Source organism: Chaetura pelagica, unplaced genomic scaffold (assembly GCF_000747805.2).
Source record: "Chaetura pelagica isolate M959 unplaced genomic scaffold, ChaPel_1.0 scaffold356, whole genome shotgun sequence".
In the NCBI taxonomy this organism is placed as follows: domain Eukaryota; kingdom Metazoa; phylum Chordata; class Aves; order Apodiformes; family Apodidae; genus Chaetura; species Chaetura pelagica.
The window spans coordinates 4,174,845-4,191,433 of NW_009953964.1; the positions used below are offsets into that span (position 1 = coordinate 4,174,845).

At 38.7% G+C, this 16,589-nt stretch overlaps 1 protein-coding gene across 1 annotated transcript in view; it reads right to left on the minus strand.

Annotated features, from left to right (window-relative positions):
• Window positions 1-1,638: 1,638 nt before the first annotated feature.
• TTC1 (tetratricopeptide repeat domain 1) overlaps window positions 1,639-16,589 on the minus strand; it is a 30,015-nt gene continuing 15,064 nt past the window's right edge. The window contains exons 5-7 of the mRNA XM_010001957.1: window positions 16,012-16,160; window positions 9,931-9,985; window positions 1,639-2,296 (exon numbers count right to left, since the gene is read on the minus strand). Coding sequence (XP_010000259.1) covers window positions 2,163-2,296; window positions 9,931-9,985; window positions 16,012-16,160 — 338 coding nt within the window. The 3' untranslated portion in view covers window positions 1,639-2,162. The remainder of the gene's footprint in view (window positions 2,297-9,930; window positions 9,986-16,011; window positions 16,161-16,589) is intronic.

A 16,589-nucleotide genomic window follows, 5' to 3' on the forward strand; every position in this document is an offset into this window, starting at 1 on the left:
CCCCGCCCCCGCCCCCGCTTCAGCCCCTGTAGAAAGTTAGCTACCCCAACTCCAGATGGATGGTACTGCTTCCAGGGCCTGCCACTCGGTTCCACTCTCAAGCAGCATGGAGCCTACAACAGCAAGGACTGACACCTCTGCCCATCCCGTGCTGAGTGAGGAGCTCTAGGGAAGTGTGATTCAGATGTCCCTGAGTGCCTCAGTGTGGGCACAAGCCAAGTTTATGAGCTTCTGTCCAGCACTGCTTCTGCCCAGGGCTTCTCTGAAGCAGCTTGGACACTGCTTCTCTGTAGCCTTCCAGGTTTCAGGAAAGATTATTAGCATTTATACTAGTCCCAGCACTGCCCAACCCAGAAAGCCCCCCCTGAATCTGAAGAGCTCAGTTCAGATAGCAGAGTGATTTTGCAGCTAATGATTTGATTGGACCCACGCAGCCTCTTGGGTGTGAGCAGCACAGTTTCAGAACATTCCCAGCTCCCCCCAGTGCTGGGGTGAGCTCAGCCCTCTGCCCTGGGCTGGCAAACTCTGCTCCAGCCCCTGCAGCTGCACTCTGGCTGCTCCCAGAAGCAAAATCTCTCTTCCAAACCTCCCAGCCCCACACCCACCCCTTTGCACAGCCTTTATCAGTAAAGGAAATTCAGCCTTGCACATTAGAAACTTTACTCCAGTAAAGCATGGCACAGTTACAGTTTCAGCACGTGGAAATCCTAGAGGCTGTTTGCTTTTATTTACTGAAGTGACATTTGAATTATGCAGCAGATGTTAAAGGTTGCACAGGCCTCACTGTGAATTAGAGCTCTTCTCTTGACAATGACATTTAATTCTATAGACCTAATACACACTCACTGCAGGCTTGAGATAGTTTATCAACAAACAGGTACCATGAAGACAAAACTAAAAATGCAGCAGGACAGAGTTAGACAACAATCAAAAATCCCCTTCACAACTGCAGAGACCAACATGAAAATAAAGCACCAAGAACACTGTAGCTTGAGAGACTATTCCTTTCAGGCTTATTAGTGTAAAGACTAGAGCTCTATAATTTCAGTCCTTAAGTACACACACAGAGACTCTCTGAAATAAATTCCAGATAACAACCAATAGCTGACAGATGGACACCACTAACGATTAAATAATGTACTGAAATCTGCATAGAGACAACAGAAAAATCTGCCTCCAATGTAAACATTCCAGCATTGATAGAGAAACCAATAAGTACTAATTACAAAAGACACCCATTCTCCAAAATCTGAGTGACCTGCTTCAACAGCCCCTGTATGTATAGATACTTCAAAGTCTTCTATGAAGATCTTCTCTGATCAACTTTAACATCACTTATTTGTTTGCCAGTAGGGGATGTCTGTAATATGAATAAATCTCAGACAAGCAAATTTAACTAATTTATGGTACCATTACAAAGTGTACATATATAGGCATAAAGCTTCCTTGTGGCCTTCAGAAAAAATAATGACAAGTAAACAAACTGTGGTGTAAAGGTGGCTCGAGGTTAGTTTCCTGATCTTGCTATAAGCAAGACAAAACAATCAAATGCTTCAAATTAATGTCCTGTAAGTATATCTGTGGGTGGCACTTTTAACAACAATACCACCATGGGAAGGACTCAAGTAAGGCAAAAACTTCACAAACCAAACCAACAGAAATACCAAGCCTTTATTACAAAGAAAAATTATTCCACAGAAGAAGTTGACTTGCTTCCATGCATGTCAGTCAGATCCACCTGCTAAGCGTGTGGAGAAGTTCTTCTGCTAGATTCATTAATTCCCCAAGACAGCATTAGGCTTTGTTCTTGGCTACAGGTGCTTGAGCATTTTGATTCAACTGAATTCTTCTCTAGAATTTTGTTGCCAGCACCAAATGGGCCAAAATAATGAGCCTGACTGTTGGGTAAGCCAAACACCACAAGGGAAGAAAAATAAAATAAGAAAAATAAAACCACACACTGGACATAGTTATCACTAAGAGAAGTCAAATGACTTGCTTCACATCCACATTGTAAATAATTTCACAAGCAAGGAAATAAATGTGCTTGAGTCTAATCTTCACCTGGGGAGTGTGAAGAATATTTGCTGAATCTTTTTCTTGGTAGGTGCAAGCACATGGTCAGGAAGCCTGAAAGCCAGCAGAACTAGACTGAATTCATGTTATCTGTTGTTGTTTGGATTTTGAACAAAATTGATGGAGTATGAACCAGTTGATGAATCTTGTTTTATCTGGAAATTTTCTGTTGATAGGCCAAAGGGGCGGAGAACCAAATTGCCAAGATCCTTCAGTTTGCCTGCAATGAAAAGGAGACAGAACACATTGCCTGTGAGACAGAGGAAAAGCTTCCATGGAATTGTGCCCAACTACGCAGTCCAGCTCTACTGATTTGTCTACTGATTTAAGGTAAGTGCTGGGGAAATCTGTGCAGTTTGTTGAATATTAAGGCTCTTAGCATAAATTTAAAAAATCTGAATTGTCATGTAGTTACTGTCAAACTTTGGGGTTGGAAACAGATCACCATGCTGCTTCTGAACAGTTGGTCAGGCAGCCCCAGTGAAGCCCAGTGGCTGCAGACACATGCCTGTGTGCTTAGAGGTTTCAGTTCTGGTCATTTTTGATGCAGCTATAGCTCTATAAACAATCAACAATATTATAACCCCGTAGTTTCTGAGAGTACTGAAAGACACAATGAAGGCCAAACTGTTCATTTGTAATTATTAAAAATCCCTTTCTAAATCTGTATAGTGATATTTAAAAAAAACAAACAAAAAATCGAATTCATCCTTGCAACTGTTTGCACCTGCAAACCAAGCAGCTCCACCTGAAGCACACAACTGCACAGTCATTTTGCCTGCAAAAAACCTCAGCATGATGTCATATGACATAACATCATTAATTCACTTTCAAAACTACAGTTCTCCAGGCCTGACTGACCACTGCAAAGAGTTCTAAACAGCTATTATTTAAATACACATAGGGTATGACATTTAATCAAATCTATAAATATGTATCATACATGCTTTCTGGCTCTAGAAAATGAATCTTGCTACCACCTATAAAAGGAGAAGGCAACAAAAGGACATCCTTTTAGAAAATGGTATCTATATAGAGATGTTAGAATAGATAAAACGCATAGTATTTAACAAGAAGCAGAAGTAACAACTTCATTGTTGGCTAAACACAAGCTGAGCCCCTGGCATGACAAGACAAAGGCAGAAGATGGTCAGTTTTCCAAGAAAAACAGTATCTTCCTCTTGCCTCCAATGCAGGATTGTACTCTAATTCCCCAGAGAACAAACAGGAGAAGTTTGGACAAGTTGAAGCATGTGGTTTGTACCCACATGCTAAACACACCTTTTCAAAAAGCCTTCTACCTTTCCTAGATTCCCCCAGCAATGGATTTTGTTTTGCTGGGTGTTTTGCACATGCACACGCTGGGCAGAAAGGGACAATAACTGGTACACAGGAAATCCAGCTGAGCAACTGAGGTAGTCACAATCATGTAAATAAAATGTGCAAATGCCACCTGCTCCTACTTGCATGTGTTTGCTTTCAGCAAGCTAGCTTAAGTAATGAGAAATATCTCTTATTCTAGTCATCTTCACCTGGATTTCTATTTCTAAACTAACATATTAGGATACAAGTGCAAAGTCAGATGAATGCTTGTCACTTATTTTCTTCGCTTTTCCCAAGCTCTTTTGTTTGAAAGCTCTGTTCCTGCCCAGCAGTCCAATCAGCACTGCTGCTGGTAAGTGTCCTCTCTACAATGCACCAGTTCAGGCTTTGTTGCAAAGCCATCGTGAAGCAGCGACTTCACAGCAGTGATCAAGTAGTAAAGAAACATAAGGAGCAAATACTTACACAAATTCTTTACAGCAAGAGACAAACAGTGCTTATGTTGAACAAAGAGAGGAAGGGATTTGCCTTGTGTGACACTACAGCCTGGGACCGTGTTCAGAACAGCAACTGTATCCATCTGAACTCACCCCGTGGGAGCACACCCCTCATCTCTTACAATCTGGCAACAGCTCAAGGCAGGTTAAACACCAGCACCAGAAACAAAATATACTCTTTTTTCAATCACATTTCTAAAACTGAACTGGGGCAAGGGAAACTTTTTTGATAATATTAACAGAAAATATAAAAATAAGCAATAGGTGGGGAAAAATGACAACAGTTTATTTTAAGAAACAACTCAGTCCTGCATAAAGAAACTAACACCATTGCTATGGTAATCCTAAACGTGCCCTGGTAATTAGACTTTGCATCAAAGTGCTGGTTCACAACTGGGTGTCTTGCAGAGATTTGTCTAATTATTTTAAAGCAAGATGGGTCTTTGAGAGTCAACATGGAAATTTTGTGGTCTTACACAGGAAGAAAGACATTCTAAGATTACAGAAGCAGCTTAATTGGTGAGGCACATTTTTTTTCCCATTTTTTTTTTTTCCCCCTGTGTAGATTAACAGATCGGGCCAAAGCCATTCCAGCAAGTGGCTCAGCTAGCATTAGCTACCCTGCTGTACTACTAAGTTCATCATGTTCTGCTGCATCATAAAAGCCTTTTGGTTGTAAATCTATAAAGTTGTTCATAGCAGCTCTATGACTGGGATGAACAGTTGCTATTGTACTTCCAGACAAACATTTGGTCATTGTTTAGCTTCAGGTTTGGGGTCAGAAGTGTCTTTGTCTACTGGTGGAAGAATCCTGGCATAGTCTGGCATTGCTAGAGTCAGTTGTAAACAGTTCACAAGCTCCCCAGGCTCTGCAGCTGGCTCAGGAGCAGGGAGAGGAGTCTGCCTGTTTCAGGAAACCATGAAAGGTCTTTTCTAATTGGAATTGGTAGGATGGCTCTTTTCCGGTCATACCATAAACACAGAGCAACTGCCTCCAGCCAGAGCAGCTCTGTGGGAGAAGCTAAAGACCATGTGACGTATTTAATACTTCATTCTTCATCTCACTGTGATTGAATAATTAAAACAATAGAGTTACCTTCCTGTTCCATCACTTAAATCCACACACTGCCTCTTGGTGCAGCCACATTTAATAAATTGTTAATGAAGCAGAAGAAAGCCTTGTCTTTTCCGGGAACTGAAGCCCAAAGCGCTGCTGCTGCTGTCTTGGAGCACATAAACCCATCATTGTAGAAAAGCACTATTTCCTCCTCCCCCACTCTTCTTTCAACCCTAAATTAAGATCTGTAGTTAAGCCCAACCTCCCCTTCCCCCCAAAGAAAAGCTCTCTTAAAACAGAGACTGTGCTTGAAGGAAGGAGAAAGGCATGTGGAGCTGTGACTCAGCTGCAAGGAGTTCTCAGCAATCAAACACTCACTTGTCCCCAAGTACGGTCACATTCTCCTCTCTGAGACCATATTTTCATAGATCTTGTTCTTTATATTTTAGAGAGTCTGTGTCTACTTGTCACCTGGAACTCCAGTATGCTAAGTTTCTTCAGTAAGACAATATTCAGAGGTTAACAAGAAAACTTACTGGTAAAAATCATTTTAGGGCTCAGAAGTCTGTGATTCATTACTCACCTAAACTGCAATTTAACATCCTGTTGCAAAAGGCAGATGCATGAAAAGATTTCTCATTGTTTACATTAAGATTTAACAGCCAAAACAGTAATTGCTGTTCAGTCCTTCTGGCAAGAATTCTAGTGTAGTTGCTAGTATTAATTTGCTGCTTGAAAGCTGAAAATTGTTTGTACTAAGAATTTTTTTTGGATAAAAGACAAATCTCCTGATGAGTTCTCATCTTTGTGTAACTTTCTGTATTAACAACATTTGTTAAGCAATTAAACGAGCAAGGGCAAATCCTTTTCCCTTCCCTAAAGAGGGGGTAAGTACTGAACCAAAAGTAACTGTGTATTAGTTCTGGTTTGAACTATTTAAATTGACCTCCCTATAGACAGTATCGGAGTTTAGAACCTTAGCTGCCAACACAACATACCCTTTAGTTTAAAAAACAAACAAAAACCTCTGAACCTAAACTAATTCTTTAGGCACTAAAGTCTAATAAATATCTTTGCTGATCTCAAGTAGCTGGAAAAATTTCTTATTGGCAGAAAGGCCCGGGTGATATGCTCTGGGAGGCCTTTCCATTCATCAAATTGATAATCAAGTACATTTCACTATTTTCTGGAATGCACTTGTATATAACTTATGCTGAAAATCCCAATAGTTTTCAGTTAATATAAGATGGGTTACACATGTTGGCATATGTTCCATCCCATTTTTTGTATCCTATAGACTTGGCATCCCTATAGCCATACAGACAACTGTATTGTTGTCACAGCCCCCAAGCTGCTAAACCTTGCTAAAACAATTCCAAACATCTCATCTCACACCCTTTCCCCCAAAGGAGGTGTTCCCAGTTATCACAATAATTGTAGTTTCTCTAAGCAAGACTGGCTTGTTGTGCAATAACTGGCAATCTTTGGCTTTGAGGTCAGAAGAACAATATAAAAAAGAACACAGAGAATGGTCAGTATATGTTCACGTGCTGGGCAGTCACTGAGGCAGAGGACTCACATTCTGAAACCCTGCAGGGGAAGAGCCCTGTATTTAAAAGCTACTTTCAAAGTGTGCTGTAAGTTAAGCTTTCTTTAATGTGGAACTCTGAGGTTAGTTCTTCCTGAGCAAAAGTTACGTGGCAAGTGGCAGCACCCAGCTGAGATGTCAGCTGTAGAAAAGTTAGACCCTTGCAGAACACACAGTAGAAATGGACTTGGTTCAGTAATAAAACATGTTTTTTCTAGTGACATCAACGTCATCAATCACATGCACAGCCACTTGCACACACGGGTTCATAGTTAGGTTTTTAAAAAAAACAACCAAGAATGTGTACTCTTGATTTATTTACACACAATCACTTAAGAAGTGGTTTCAGCTTCTGACAAACTATGTGGTAATGAGCTGTAGCACTGGAAAACAGGAAACTTGCTTGAGGAAGGAGGAAGATGCACTCCATTTATCTTGGTTTGTTTGTACACAGCTCTAGTTCTCATGACAGTGTTAGTTAGTTGGGTAACCAGGCCTTAATTTTAGTTGAAGGAATAAAAGCCTAGAGAAACAACATTGCTGGCTGATTCATTAAATAAAATAAGAATTTAATTCAATATCCAAACTTCAAAAAGGAGTCAAAGCATGAACTGTGACATTCTTTCTGAAGATTCTTGGTGATTCATTTAGGTCTAGCATCAGTGTTCCTGGACCAGGCCTAGCTTGGAACTATTAGGACGCATTTGACTTGCTCTCCTGGAACCAAAAATCTGAGGTACAACCCATACACCTGAGCTGACTCCCTGTGAGAAGGCATGAATGAGTCCCTGCACACCTGGCACTGTTTAACCAGTAGTCAATCTCCTCACAGATCATCACAAACAATTGTCTGACACAGTACTTGGTTGGTAAACAGTATTAACAAAGTTATTGAAAAAGAAAAGTTGAAAAAGGTTAAAACAAATACATAGTACAACAAAAATTATTCAACTGCCACACTGTATTGAGTTTGTCTTCCTTCACTCCTTCCAGAACTCTCATCCAATCCCCTTCAACTGTAACAGCTTTTTCTTGACCTCAGACAGAACAGCAGCACTTTATAAACCTTGGGAATGATTTCCTTTTCAGCCTTCCAGCATCAGATCTATGACACCATTGCCATCTCTCTACTCAACAAGATATGAGGAATTTTAAAATACTTAAAAAATTGAGTCTGGGTAATGTCCATATGACTAGCTTAATTTCAAGTGTTCTACTAAGAGAATGTATTATAGAAAAAATCTTCCATTTGTGTTACCCTAGTGAGCACGAGCAGTGCTAAGAATAAAATACCACCTGCCCAACTGACACCAAATAATTCTAACAACGTATGTGACAATTTGTATTAATCCTGTCACATGCAAAGGTTGTGGATGAACATGGGGTTATGTGCTGTCCTACCCCCACTCCTAGTATGTTTTTTCTGGCTGTTTACATCAGTAAACATCAGCATGTCTCCTTGTATGTAACATCAGTGAGAAGGGATTCTTTCTTGAGAATCCCAATATAAACAGCCTGACTGGTTCCTGAAAGGGCTGTTCAGTTCTGAAATCTCAACTGCAAATGGAATCACCCTTTTTGAAAAGATTACATCTAGACTGAAATCCGGGCAAAAATTAGCAGTATAGAAGTAGGTTTGTAAAGGCAGTTTATAAAAGCTGGATTTATTGTTTCGGTCTAGCCCCTCGTGATTAGTGAGGCCCTTTAGACATTGGTAACAATGGAACAAATGGAGTGTTCAAAAAAAGATCAGGAATTGTTTTCATATTACTTTGTGTTGGAACACATCCCATGTCCTACAAATAAGCATGGTTATTCTAGAGATTTTCTGGATTTCTAATTTATTTATAGCACTATCACACTTAACCTTCTTTATTTATTGTTCTAAGTACAATAGTGGAAACAGAATTTGATGATGTAAAGCTTTATAAAGCCTCACTGAAACTCTACTAGGTCAAAACAAGTACAAAGCAAGAGCAAATCAGACTCCCTACACAGCAAGTAAACAAATAAGAAAAATATCAGCTTTACCATAGGCCCTTGCAACAGTCTCTTCCCAAATATGTTAAGAATTGGTGTATCGGGATGCAAGACAGTCTGAGTTTATTTAACATAATTCTCTGCAGAACAGCAAAACAGTCTTTTCCTTTCCCATCCCAAACCTTCAAAACCTACTCATCTTAAAATAGCATTTAACCTACTACTTGTCATAACTAGAGTGAATGATCAGATAACTGTTGAAAGCTATTTCTGACCCTGATTAGGTACAGTTGAGTTTCTTTTTATCTTACACTGCCATTTGTCCTTGCTCTTTTGTGAGTATTTTCTTAACAGTACAAATGAAAAGTTTATATACAAATAAAAACTAATTTTAAAAAGCACCAGATTATCAGATTGGCTTAAGTAGTGTCTGAACATGTAAGAATTAACAAACCTTATTAACTAGGATATGGCAGACAAGTTTGACAGCAGTCATTTATGGGCAGGAGGTTCCTCCCAAAACTGCTAGTTTAACTGTAACACTGTGAGTGATGCAGGGAAATGCTTTAAATTTAGTAGTACACATGGAAACCAATCTTGCTTGGGCATCTTATTTAAGTAGTTATCCTTCTGAAATACAACAATACAGTTAAGAATATCACCCAATCAATACTATACAACGTGATGATGGGGCACATACATTCAAATGAGTTATATTAATTACATGATCCTTTCTACAAACAAATAGAGTCAATAGTATTCTTGGTATGGAATTGTAAAAAGTCAAGCAGTGAGAAAATGTAATTCCACTCCTAGCAAGACCAGATGCCTGTTTGTAACACTCAGGAGGTCTAATTCAGCCTCCACACAAACAGAACTGAAATACTATATAAATAAAGGTAAACATGAAGACTTGGAGGTCTATGGGTTAGAAGTGCTACAAAAGAACCAAGTCTATTTTTTTCAGACACAAGATCAAACCTGCTCAGTTACTGCAGCTGGTCGACTTCTTTTACGTAAAGGTTTAGTGAAAACCCTTTCATGGAAATGTTTCCTTTGAAGGGTAACTTGCAGAGAGAAATGGAAGAGCAGCTGGTCTGTTTCAAACCATTTGCCCCTGCTTTTAAAGGCATCAATATTAAATTGTTTTAGAATGTTTTGTGTATTCTTTCTTTAAAGTTAACGTAAGAGCTTTTTCCTCTATGGCAGAATTATTTGCCTGGAACTTACTGCAGGTGAAACAAAGCAATAGAGAACGGCAAGAAAATCAGAAGCTGTGTTTAATACAGAGCAAGTACTTTGTTTAAGATTTACCTTTGAATTTTATTCAAGAGATTCTGCTCATGCATTTTTATTTTTCTAATAGACTATGAAGGTTACTGTGCATGTTATATGCACGTGCTACTTACCTAACATTTCTTTCTTTAATTTTTCATTCCGCTCTTCAATTTGTCTCGGCAATCGCTGTGGAGAGAGAGAAAAATTGGAATCAGACCCCTGCTTTCAATAAGACTGTAGGTTAAACTGATGGAATTTTCATACACATACCCAGGATACAATGTTTATGGCTTATGAGGAATCCTTATGTCAAACCACACATCTTATTTTGGAAACCTGTAATTCATCCTGTGACATCCCCTCCCATAAACTTAGAAGTGCAGGGTTGAGACAGACACACATTTTCACTTCTGAAAAACAGATCAGATCTGTTTGCTTGGATTTTTAACTGAAAAGCTTATGGAATCTCAGAGACTTATAACTTGAGTATATTTTAGCCCTGTTTCCTCTGCTGGATGCATTACATTTTGTCAGAGAGGCTAGAGGAACTAAGCAAGCACAGCACTTCCAAATATAAATACAAGTGTACTAAGGAAAACATCCACACAGTTCTCAGTGGCATCCCACTTCAGGGAAATCCACACTGTGAAAACATTAAGATCTAAATACAAACATTTTAACAGAAAATCACTGAATTAATTGTCTTTGAACTTCAGGACACAGTTTAATGAGCAGGCTCTCATTACACTATAGATGGCATAAGGAGGAGAGGGTATTACACACGAGGGCCTTGACTTGGCAGCTCATAATGGGGAGGGAACTCCAACAGTTCATTCTGAGCAAGGTACTGCTCCAAGTAACAGTTCTTCATGTGCTTTTTTTCTTCCCAGAACTGGCACCAGTGTTAAAATCTGTTGCACCATCACAGACAAACTTATCACATGTTTCTAATAAGCATTGCATAACTGCATGGTCTGTGCATTCCTAATGATTTCAGATTCCCATTTATGCCTAGAACAGCTGTGACTCATATTCCAACCTTATACAGTTCTGGTGTTTTGCTGTATGGCTGTAATGATAATTTTTAATTAGAACTTTTATAATAGGTCACTACAACTAAATTTATCACTGTATCATTTAAATCTTGTATTTTCTATGTCAGTTAAATACAAGATATTAAAACTGACAGTCACTTTTTATACGTATTTAAAGATATTTTTCAGAAGCACTATTTCAAGCTTTTATACTATGCTTATTACTGCAGAATTCTGGCAGTTCAGCATGCAAACATATGTATAACTCTGCTGTCTCTTCTTCTGCAGGTCATGGCAAATAAGACAGATCTGCTGTACTGGTGCTATCAGTAAATTAATTACAGTTGCAGACTATGGTAACAGGTGTGGAATTCACTTCTGATACACTTCCCTTGTGATAATTGGCTTCTCAACCTAGTTAAAGAATTAATTTCCTAATCGTGCTCCTTCCTGTCATTTACAGCTCCAGTCATCATGGATAGGTTTGTCATCCTGATACCATTGCCACAGTGAAATAAGATGTTCATCTCAAGGAAAAGCCTATTGAAAAGGCTGCTGGCTGTTCCTCTCCAATGCAGGATACACTGGTGAGCACAGGCAAATACAGTTCAGTTTCTATAGTGGTGGGGAAGTTAGATGGCATATCTCAGAAAAAAAACCCCAACAGGAAAACAAGTACTAAGGAACAGAATGCAGATATGCTTGAAACCAGCCCAGGCCCAGCATCACTACTAGTGAACCAAATCTAATGTCAGACGTAGATGAATCTGACTCCTGCTGACCCAGAGGGGCTTTTTAGTCAGGTGCAGATCTGGACCTAAGCTGGCTGCATGAAAACATGTGTGGATAACCCCTGGTTCTAAATTCAGTTTGCATTGTAGCTGTGAGGTCTGCTGAGTCTTGGACAAGTTTAACATATATACCATGTGCCCCTCCCATTTGGACATTAGGCTTTCGCAGGAAATGAAGACACAAATCCTTGATCTGAAATACATACTCAATGTATTACAGCTTCTGAATACTACTATTCCAATGACTCAGCATTTCTTACTCCAGAAATGTATCTGCAAGGTTAGTTATCAATAGAAAGATGTCCATAAGGACAGATGTTTATCAGGTGTCTATGATATTTATCTCCAAGTGCAGCTTCTTTTGGTAAATAACTTTATCTGGTTTGTCAGTACCTCAAAACTGAGTTGAAGCTAAAATCCACACAACACTGTTACACATCTGCTAAAAAAAAAAACCCAAAGATTGATACCATATAATTAAGCACTTTCTGGAAAAGCATCAGTAGGAATTATTTGACCACAAAACATTGTAATTTCAAACTGTTTAATTTGACATTGAAGATTTCAAAAGTAACTGCAGTGTGACAGTAGGATTGAAATCAAACACTAGTATGTTACTCCTGAAATATAAAAGTACTGAAATTTTAGATCAGCTATCAAATGAAGAATCAAATCTAAGAACTACTGTATTTAATATTTTTAAGCTGTCATTTAACAACATCATGACATTCCCTAAAGCAGTACATGAAATATTTTCTGTGTAGAGGAAGGACAAAGATTTGCTCTAGCAGTGAATGGAGCTAATTTGCAGATTCTCTTGATACATCAATTTCATTGCCAGCGAGGGGGAAAAAATGCTGCAGTACTTCTGCAAAAAAAAAAATTACCTTACAATAAAGCAAAGCTTCTTGGTCTCCTACACATTCAATATGTTAAACACATATGTGGAGTCAACTTTACAGCTGGAATTGTTTTTGTATTACAACATTTAGAGATTTATTATGAATATTTTTAAAAATGTAGAACTAGCTGTCAATATTTCCCTAACAATTTTTCAAGAGAGGAGCTTCAGGTGTCAGTCTCAAAAGATTGCTTCTACCCTGAAACTTGACAAAGAACAGGACTAACTCAGGGCAGAATGTCCTAAATCCCACTGCAGTGTAAATTGAGGGTATTTTGTACAAAGTGTTCTGCACCACATGTGAGCCTAAAGCCTCTGCCTAGTAAAATGAGGTCAAGGAGCAGAAGGTATATGTAACAGTCAATGTCTGTACTTCCCAGCTACAAAAATCAAGAATAAATTACTGATTGTTCTAAATAATTTTTGAAAGATGGCCAGGAAGAACAGCAGCACTGTTTATGATTCTCTTCTAGCCCAAATTTTCAGTGGTTATTGAGCAAGGGCTCTTTTGTGATATGATTAGAGGTATACTCATTGAAAGAAACCTGTGGTTTTGCCAGAGGTGTAAAGGACAGTCCTTATCTATGCTTTCAGGGGGTTCCAATCAGCCAAAACACCCATTTTCAATTCCTTACACTTTGTACCAGCTACTGACAGTGTTCTCAAGTCTTAATCTGTGGAGTCCTGACTGGTGGTTCAAAACAATCTGTCTGCTCTTCACAGCTGTTGTTTGTACGATGAGCTGCTGGAATGCAGTCCTTATACACTAACACAATTTTACCAAGTAATGGGCTGGATTGCACCAGGCCTCACTCTGGAGCTAGTGTAATGCTAAAAGACTACAGAAAATAAACACCCTCATTTCCTTTAGAAATGTCAGCAGAGTCCTTGGCTGAATTCCTGGATCAAATAAGCCATAGTCTCAGCTAGAAGACTATAAACAAGGCCAACACAAATACTCTTTTCTAGCCTGTGATGGACCCATCACATTCACTACCCATGCAGTAATGATGCTTGACAAGCCTGTCATTTATTAAGCATTGCCAAGAGCTAGGTGATAAAGTGCTCCCCTGCTCTCAACCAGATGCATGTCACCAGCATGAAGTGGTTGGTTCACAGTACAGTAAAACTGACCTTGTCAGTGGGTGCTGCCAAAAGGGGTGGCCCCAATTCCTGCACTGCCTTGACCACATCTTCTTTCCTTCTCACTAGCATTTGCAGTAGGACTTGTCTGACTGCAAAAAGCCAAGGCAATATACAAGTATTTACTTTGGGGCTTTTTGGTTCCTGGTTTTTTTTGCTTGCTTGTTGCTGTTTTTCTCTTTAGCCTCTAGAGCTCTTTGTCTGCCAGACTCATACAGAGAACCAGCCATCCCCTAGGGCTGGACATGAGCTACTACTAGTGCTAGCACAAGGAAAGCAACTGGGCAGCTTCATAAGCAGCAGACAGTTAGCGGATCAACTTAGCTGTTTTGGGAAACCCTTACAGGAGTTACACAGTTAAGTAGAATATTTTTCTGCTGTCAGTGCAACTGATCCAGTCCCAAAGGAAGTAATTTCAGGCAAGGCTTCTTGTCTAATATGCTATAAAAGCAGCTTCTAGTCTGTCATTTACAACACCATAGTATGGGGAAAAGGCAGCAGGGGGAATCACTACTAATGATTCATTTTCCCAAATGGAGAGTTAAAACAATTAAACCTAAGCCTTTCAGAAATACTTCTGCATCAACATATTCAAAATGGTTTTAGAGATAATTCTGTAGGTGAAGCAAATTATTTTTTTTTTCCTTATGGGGCAAAATATGTTGCATGTTCACTGATGTGAAGCTGAACTAAAATAATGATGCTCTGAAAATCTGACCACGTACAGAAAAAGTCAAGTATTGGCATATGGATTTGGGTACCCAACTAAGAATGTTTTCAAATTGCATCCATTTACCTTAAAATTAAAGTAAAGAATAGTTCTACTGTTATTTTCCCTGCAGAAGGTGGTCAGCTCTTTCCAGGCTCTCTGATGCTTGCAAATGATTCCTGAAGCTCCATGACCTGAAGTTCCCATTTTGATAAAAAGTGATTACTTTTTCTGATGGCTACCTTTCATTAGTACATGTTCCTTCAAAACCACAGGCTGTCTGGTTACATATCTACCACAGGTATCCTTTCAACACAGCCTTCATAACATCTTTTTAAAAAGAAGAACAGCAAGCAGCCTGTAAGAGGAGCTTTCTATACAAAATACATTTCCCTTCTTGCTACCCTTGTGAAAAGACCCTCTGAACTTGTCAAATCCGCAGCTTTTTTCCACACTGGGCATTAACACACTAACTATCTGTAGAAAAATCACTTCCTGATAGTATTTTACACAAAGAGTTACTTAAAACACCAAATCAGCAGGCTGTGGCAGTGACTTTAAATTCCCATTAAGTAGGGATTATTTACATGTTAGCTTGGGGTTTCAGGAAGTGCTAAGGGTTTACCTTTTTTCATCTAAGCTGACACATCCTAAAGGCCAAGGAAAGCATTTCCTTAGACTTACAAGAGATATGGCAAAGATTCTGCAAGTCATTTTTAATCCTGAAGTATTTGTAATTTGATTTAAAGTGGACATTGGAACACAGCACTAGTCTGCAAAAGCTTTTTTTTTTGTTTAGAACAAAGAAAGCAACTGAGTTAGGAGAGGTTGCTGTTTGCAACCACGAGGTGCCTTTTTCTTCAAGCGAAAAGCTAAGTTTTTGACGATTAATAGCAGACTTCTGTCAATATTAGTAAAATAACTCCAAGTGGCCAATATGCACAGAAGGTATGGCAAAGAATAGGAACAGTAAACTGCTAAATCAATAAACAAAAATATCAACACTTTAAAGTAGATACAAGCATGGATACAGACTGACAGAATCCTGTCTCTCTGCCTTTCTCAAAGTTATATGATCATATCATAAAAAAAATAATTATAATTATGCCATAAAGGCATTTGACTGCAAATTTACCAATCAGAAAAATAATTCTTCCAAAAGAAAACCAGAGACCCAGTGATGAAACAGCAAGCAAGAACTGTGTTATAGGGTGCCTGCAATTCTGATTTCCAAATTGCAGATCTGTATGGAAATGATGGCTACTAAACTGCAGCAGTGGTTCAGGCAACCTTTTCTAGCACGTGGAGAAATACAATTAAAAGAGTGAAGTGTGTGTGCACTTTCCACGGCTGAACATGTAATTAGATGCTTACAGCTCAGAACACACGTTTACTTTCCTTCATTTTACAAAGGTAAAAAGAGGACTATGCCTTATGGACCTGAGGATTGTCATGGAAGTAGTGGTAGTCTTCCTTTCATGAAACCAGATGAGAAAACCACTTCACTTTCAGACTTGGAAAAAAGTTATCACCACTGCATATGAAGCTACCTTCATAAACAGCATTAAATATTTAGAATAGGAGAGAAAATAACTTGATTTAAAGTTAGGCCAAAGTGTACTAAAAAGGCTTACCATGCAAGCTTCTCTGGCTTGATGAACTGATGGGTCTTTTTCTAGGATTGCCTTATAATCCTCCAGAGCTTCATCTAGTTTTTCTGTTTTTTCATATAATTCTGCTCTCCTCAGCAAAGCTCTAATATAGTTAGGATCCAATTCCACTGCTAGAAAACAAAAACAAAGCACAGCATTTTACCTGAAACCCTTCTATACCCTTTCAAATGAATTCTTAAGTGTGTATTAAATTGTTAATAGTTATCTTTATAATGTAGTTTAGAATCAAGAAGACTCACAGTTTAAAAGCTAAGTCATTATTCAGAAAGGCATACATCTGCCTGTGAAAGTCTAATGCATATGATCACATTTCAGTTAATGCCTCCATTCTATCACAGGCAGAAGTGATTTATAAGGCATAAACATTTAATTTTGCAATACTATACATGAAGAGCTTCTAAGTGACACTTCAGAAATGGTAAGGACCTATAAGACATTAATTATACAAAAGATTAATAATAAGTGTACCTTATTAGATTACAGCTAAAGTTAAATATACCTAAACATAGCAGGGAAAAAGCATTTCCCTGCTTATCTCA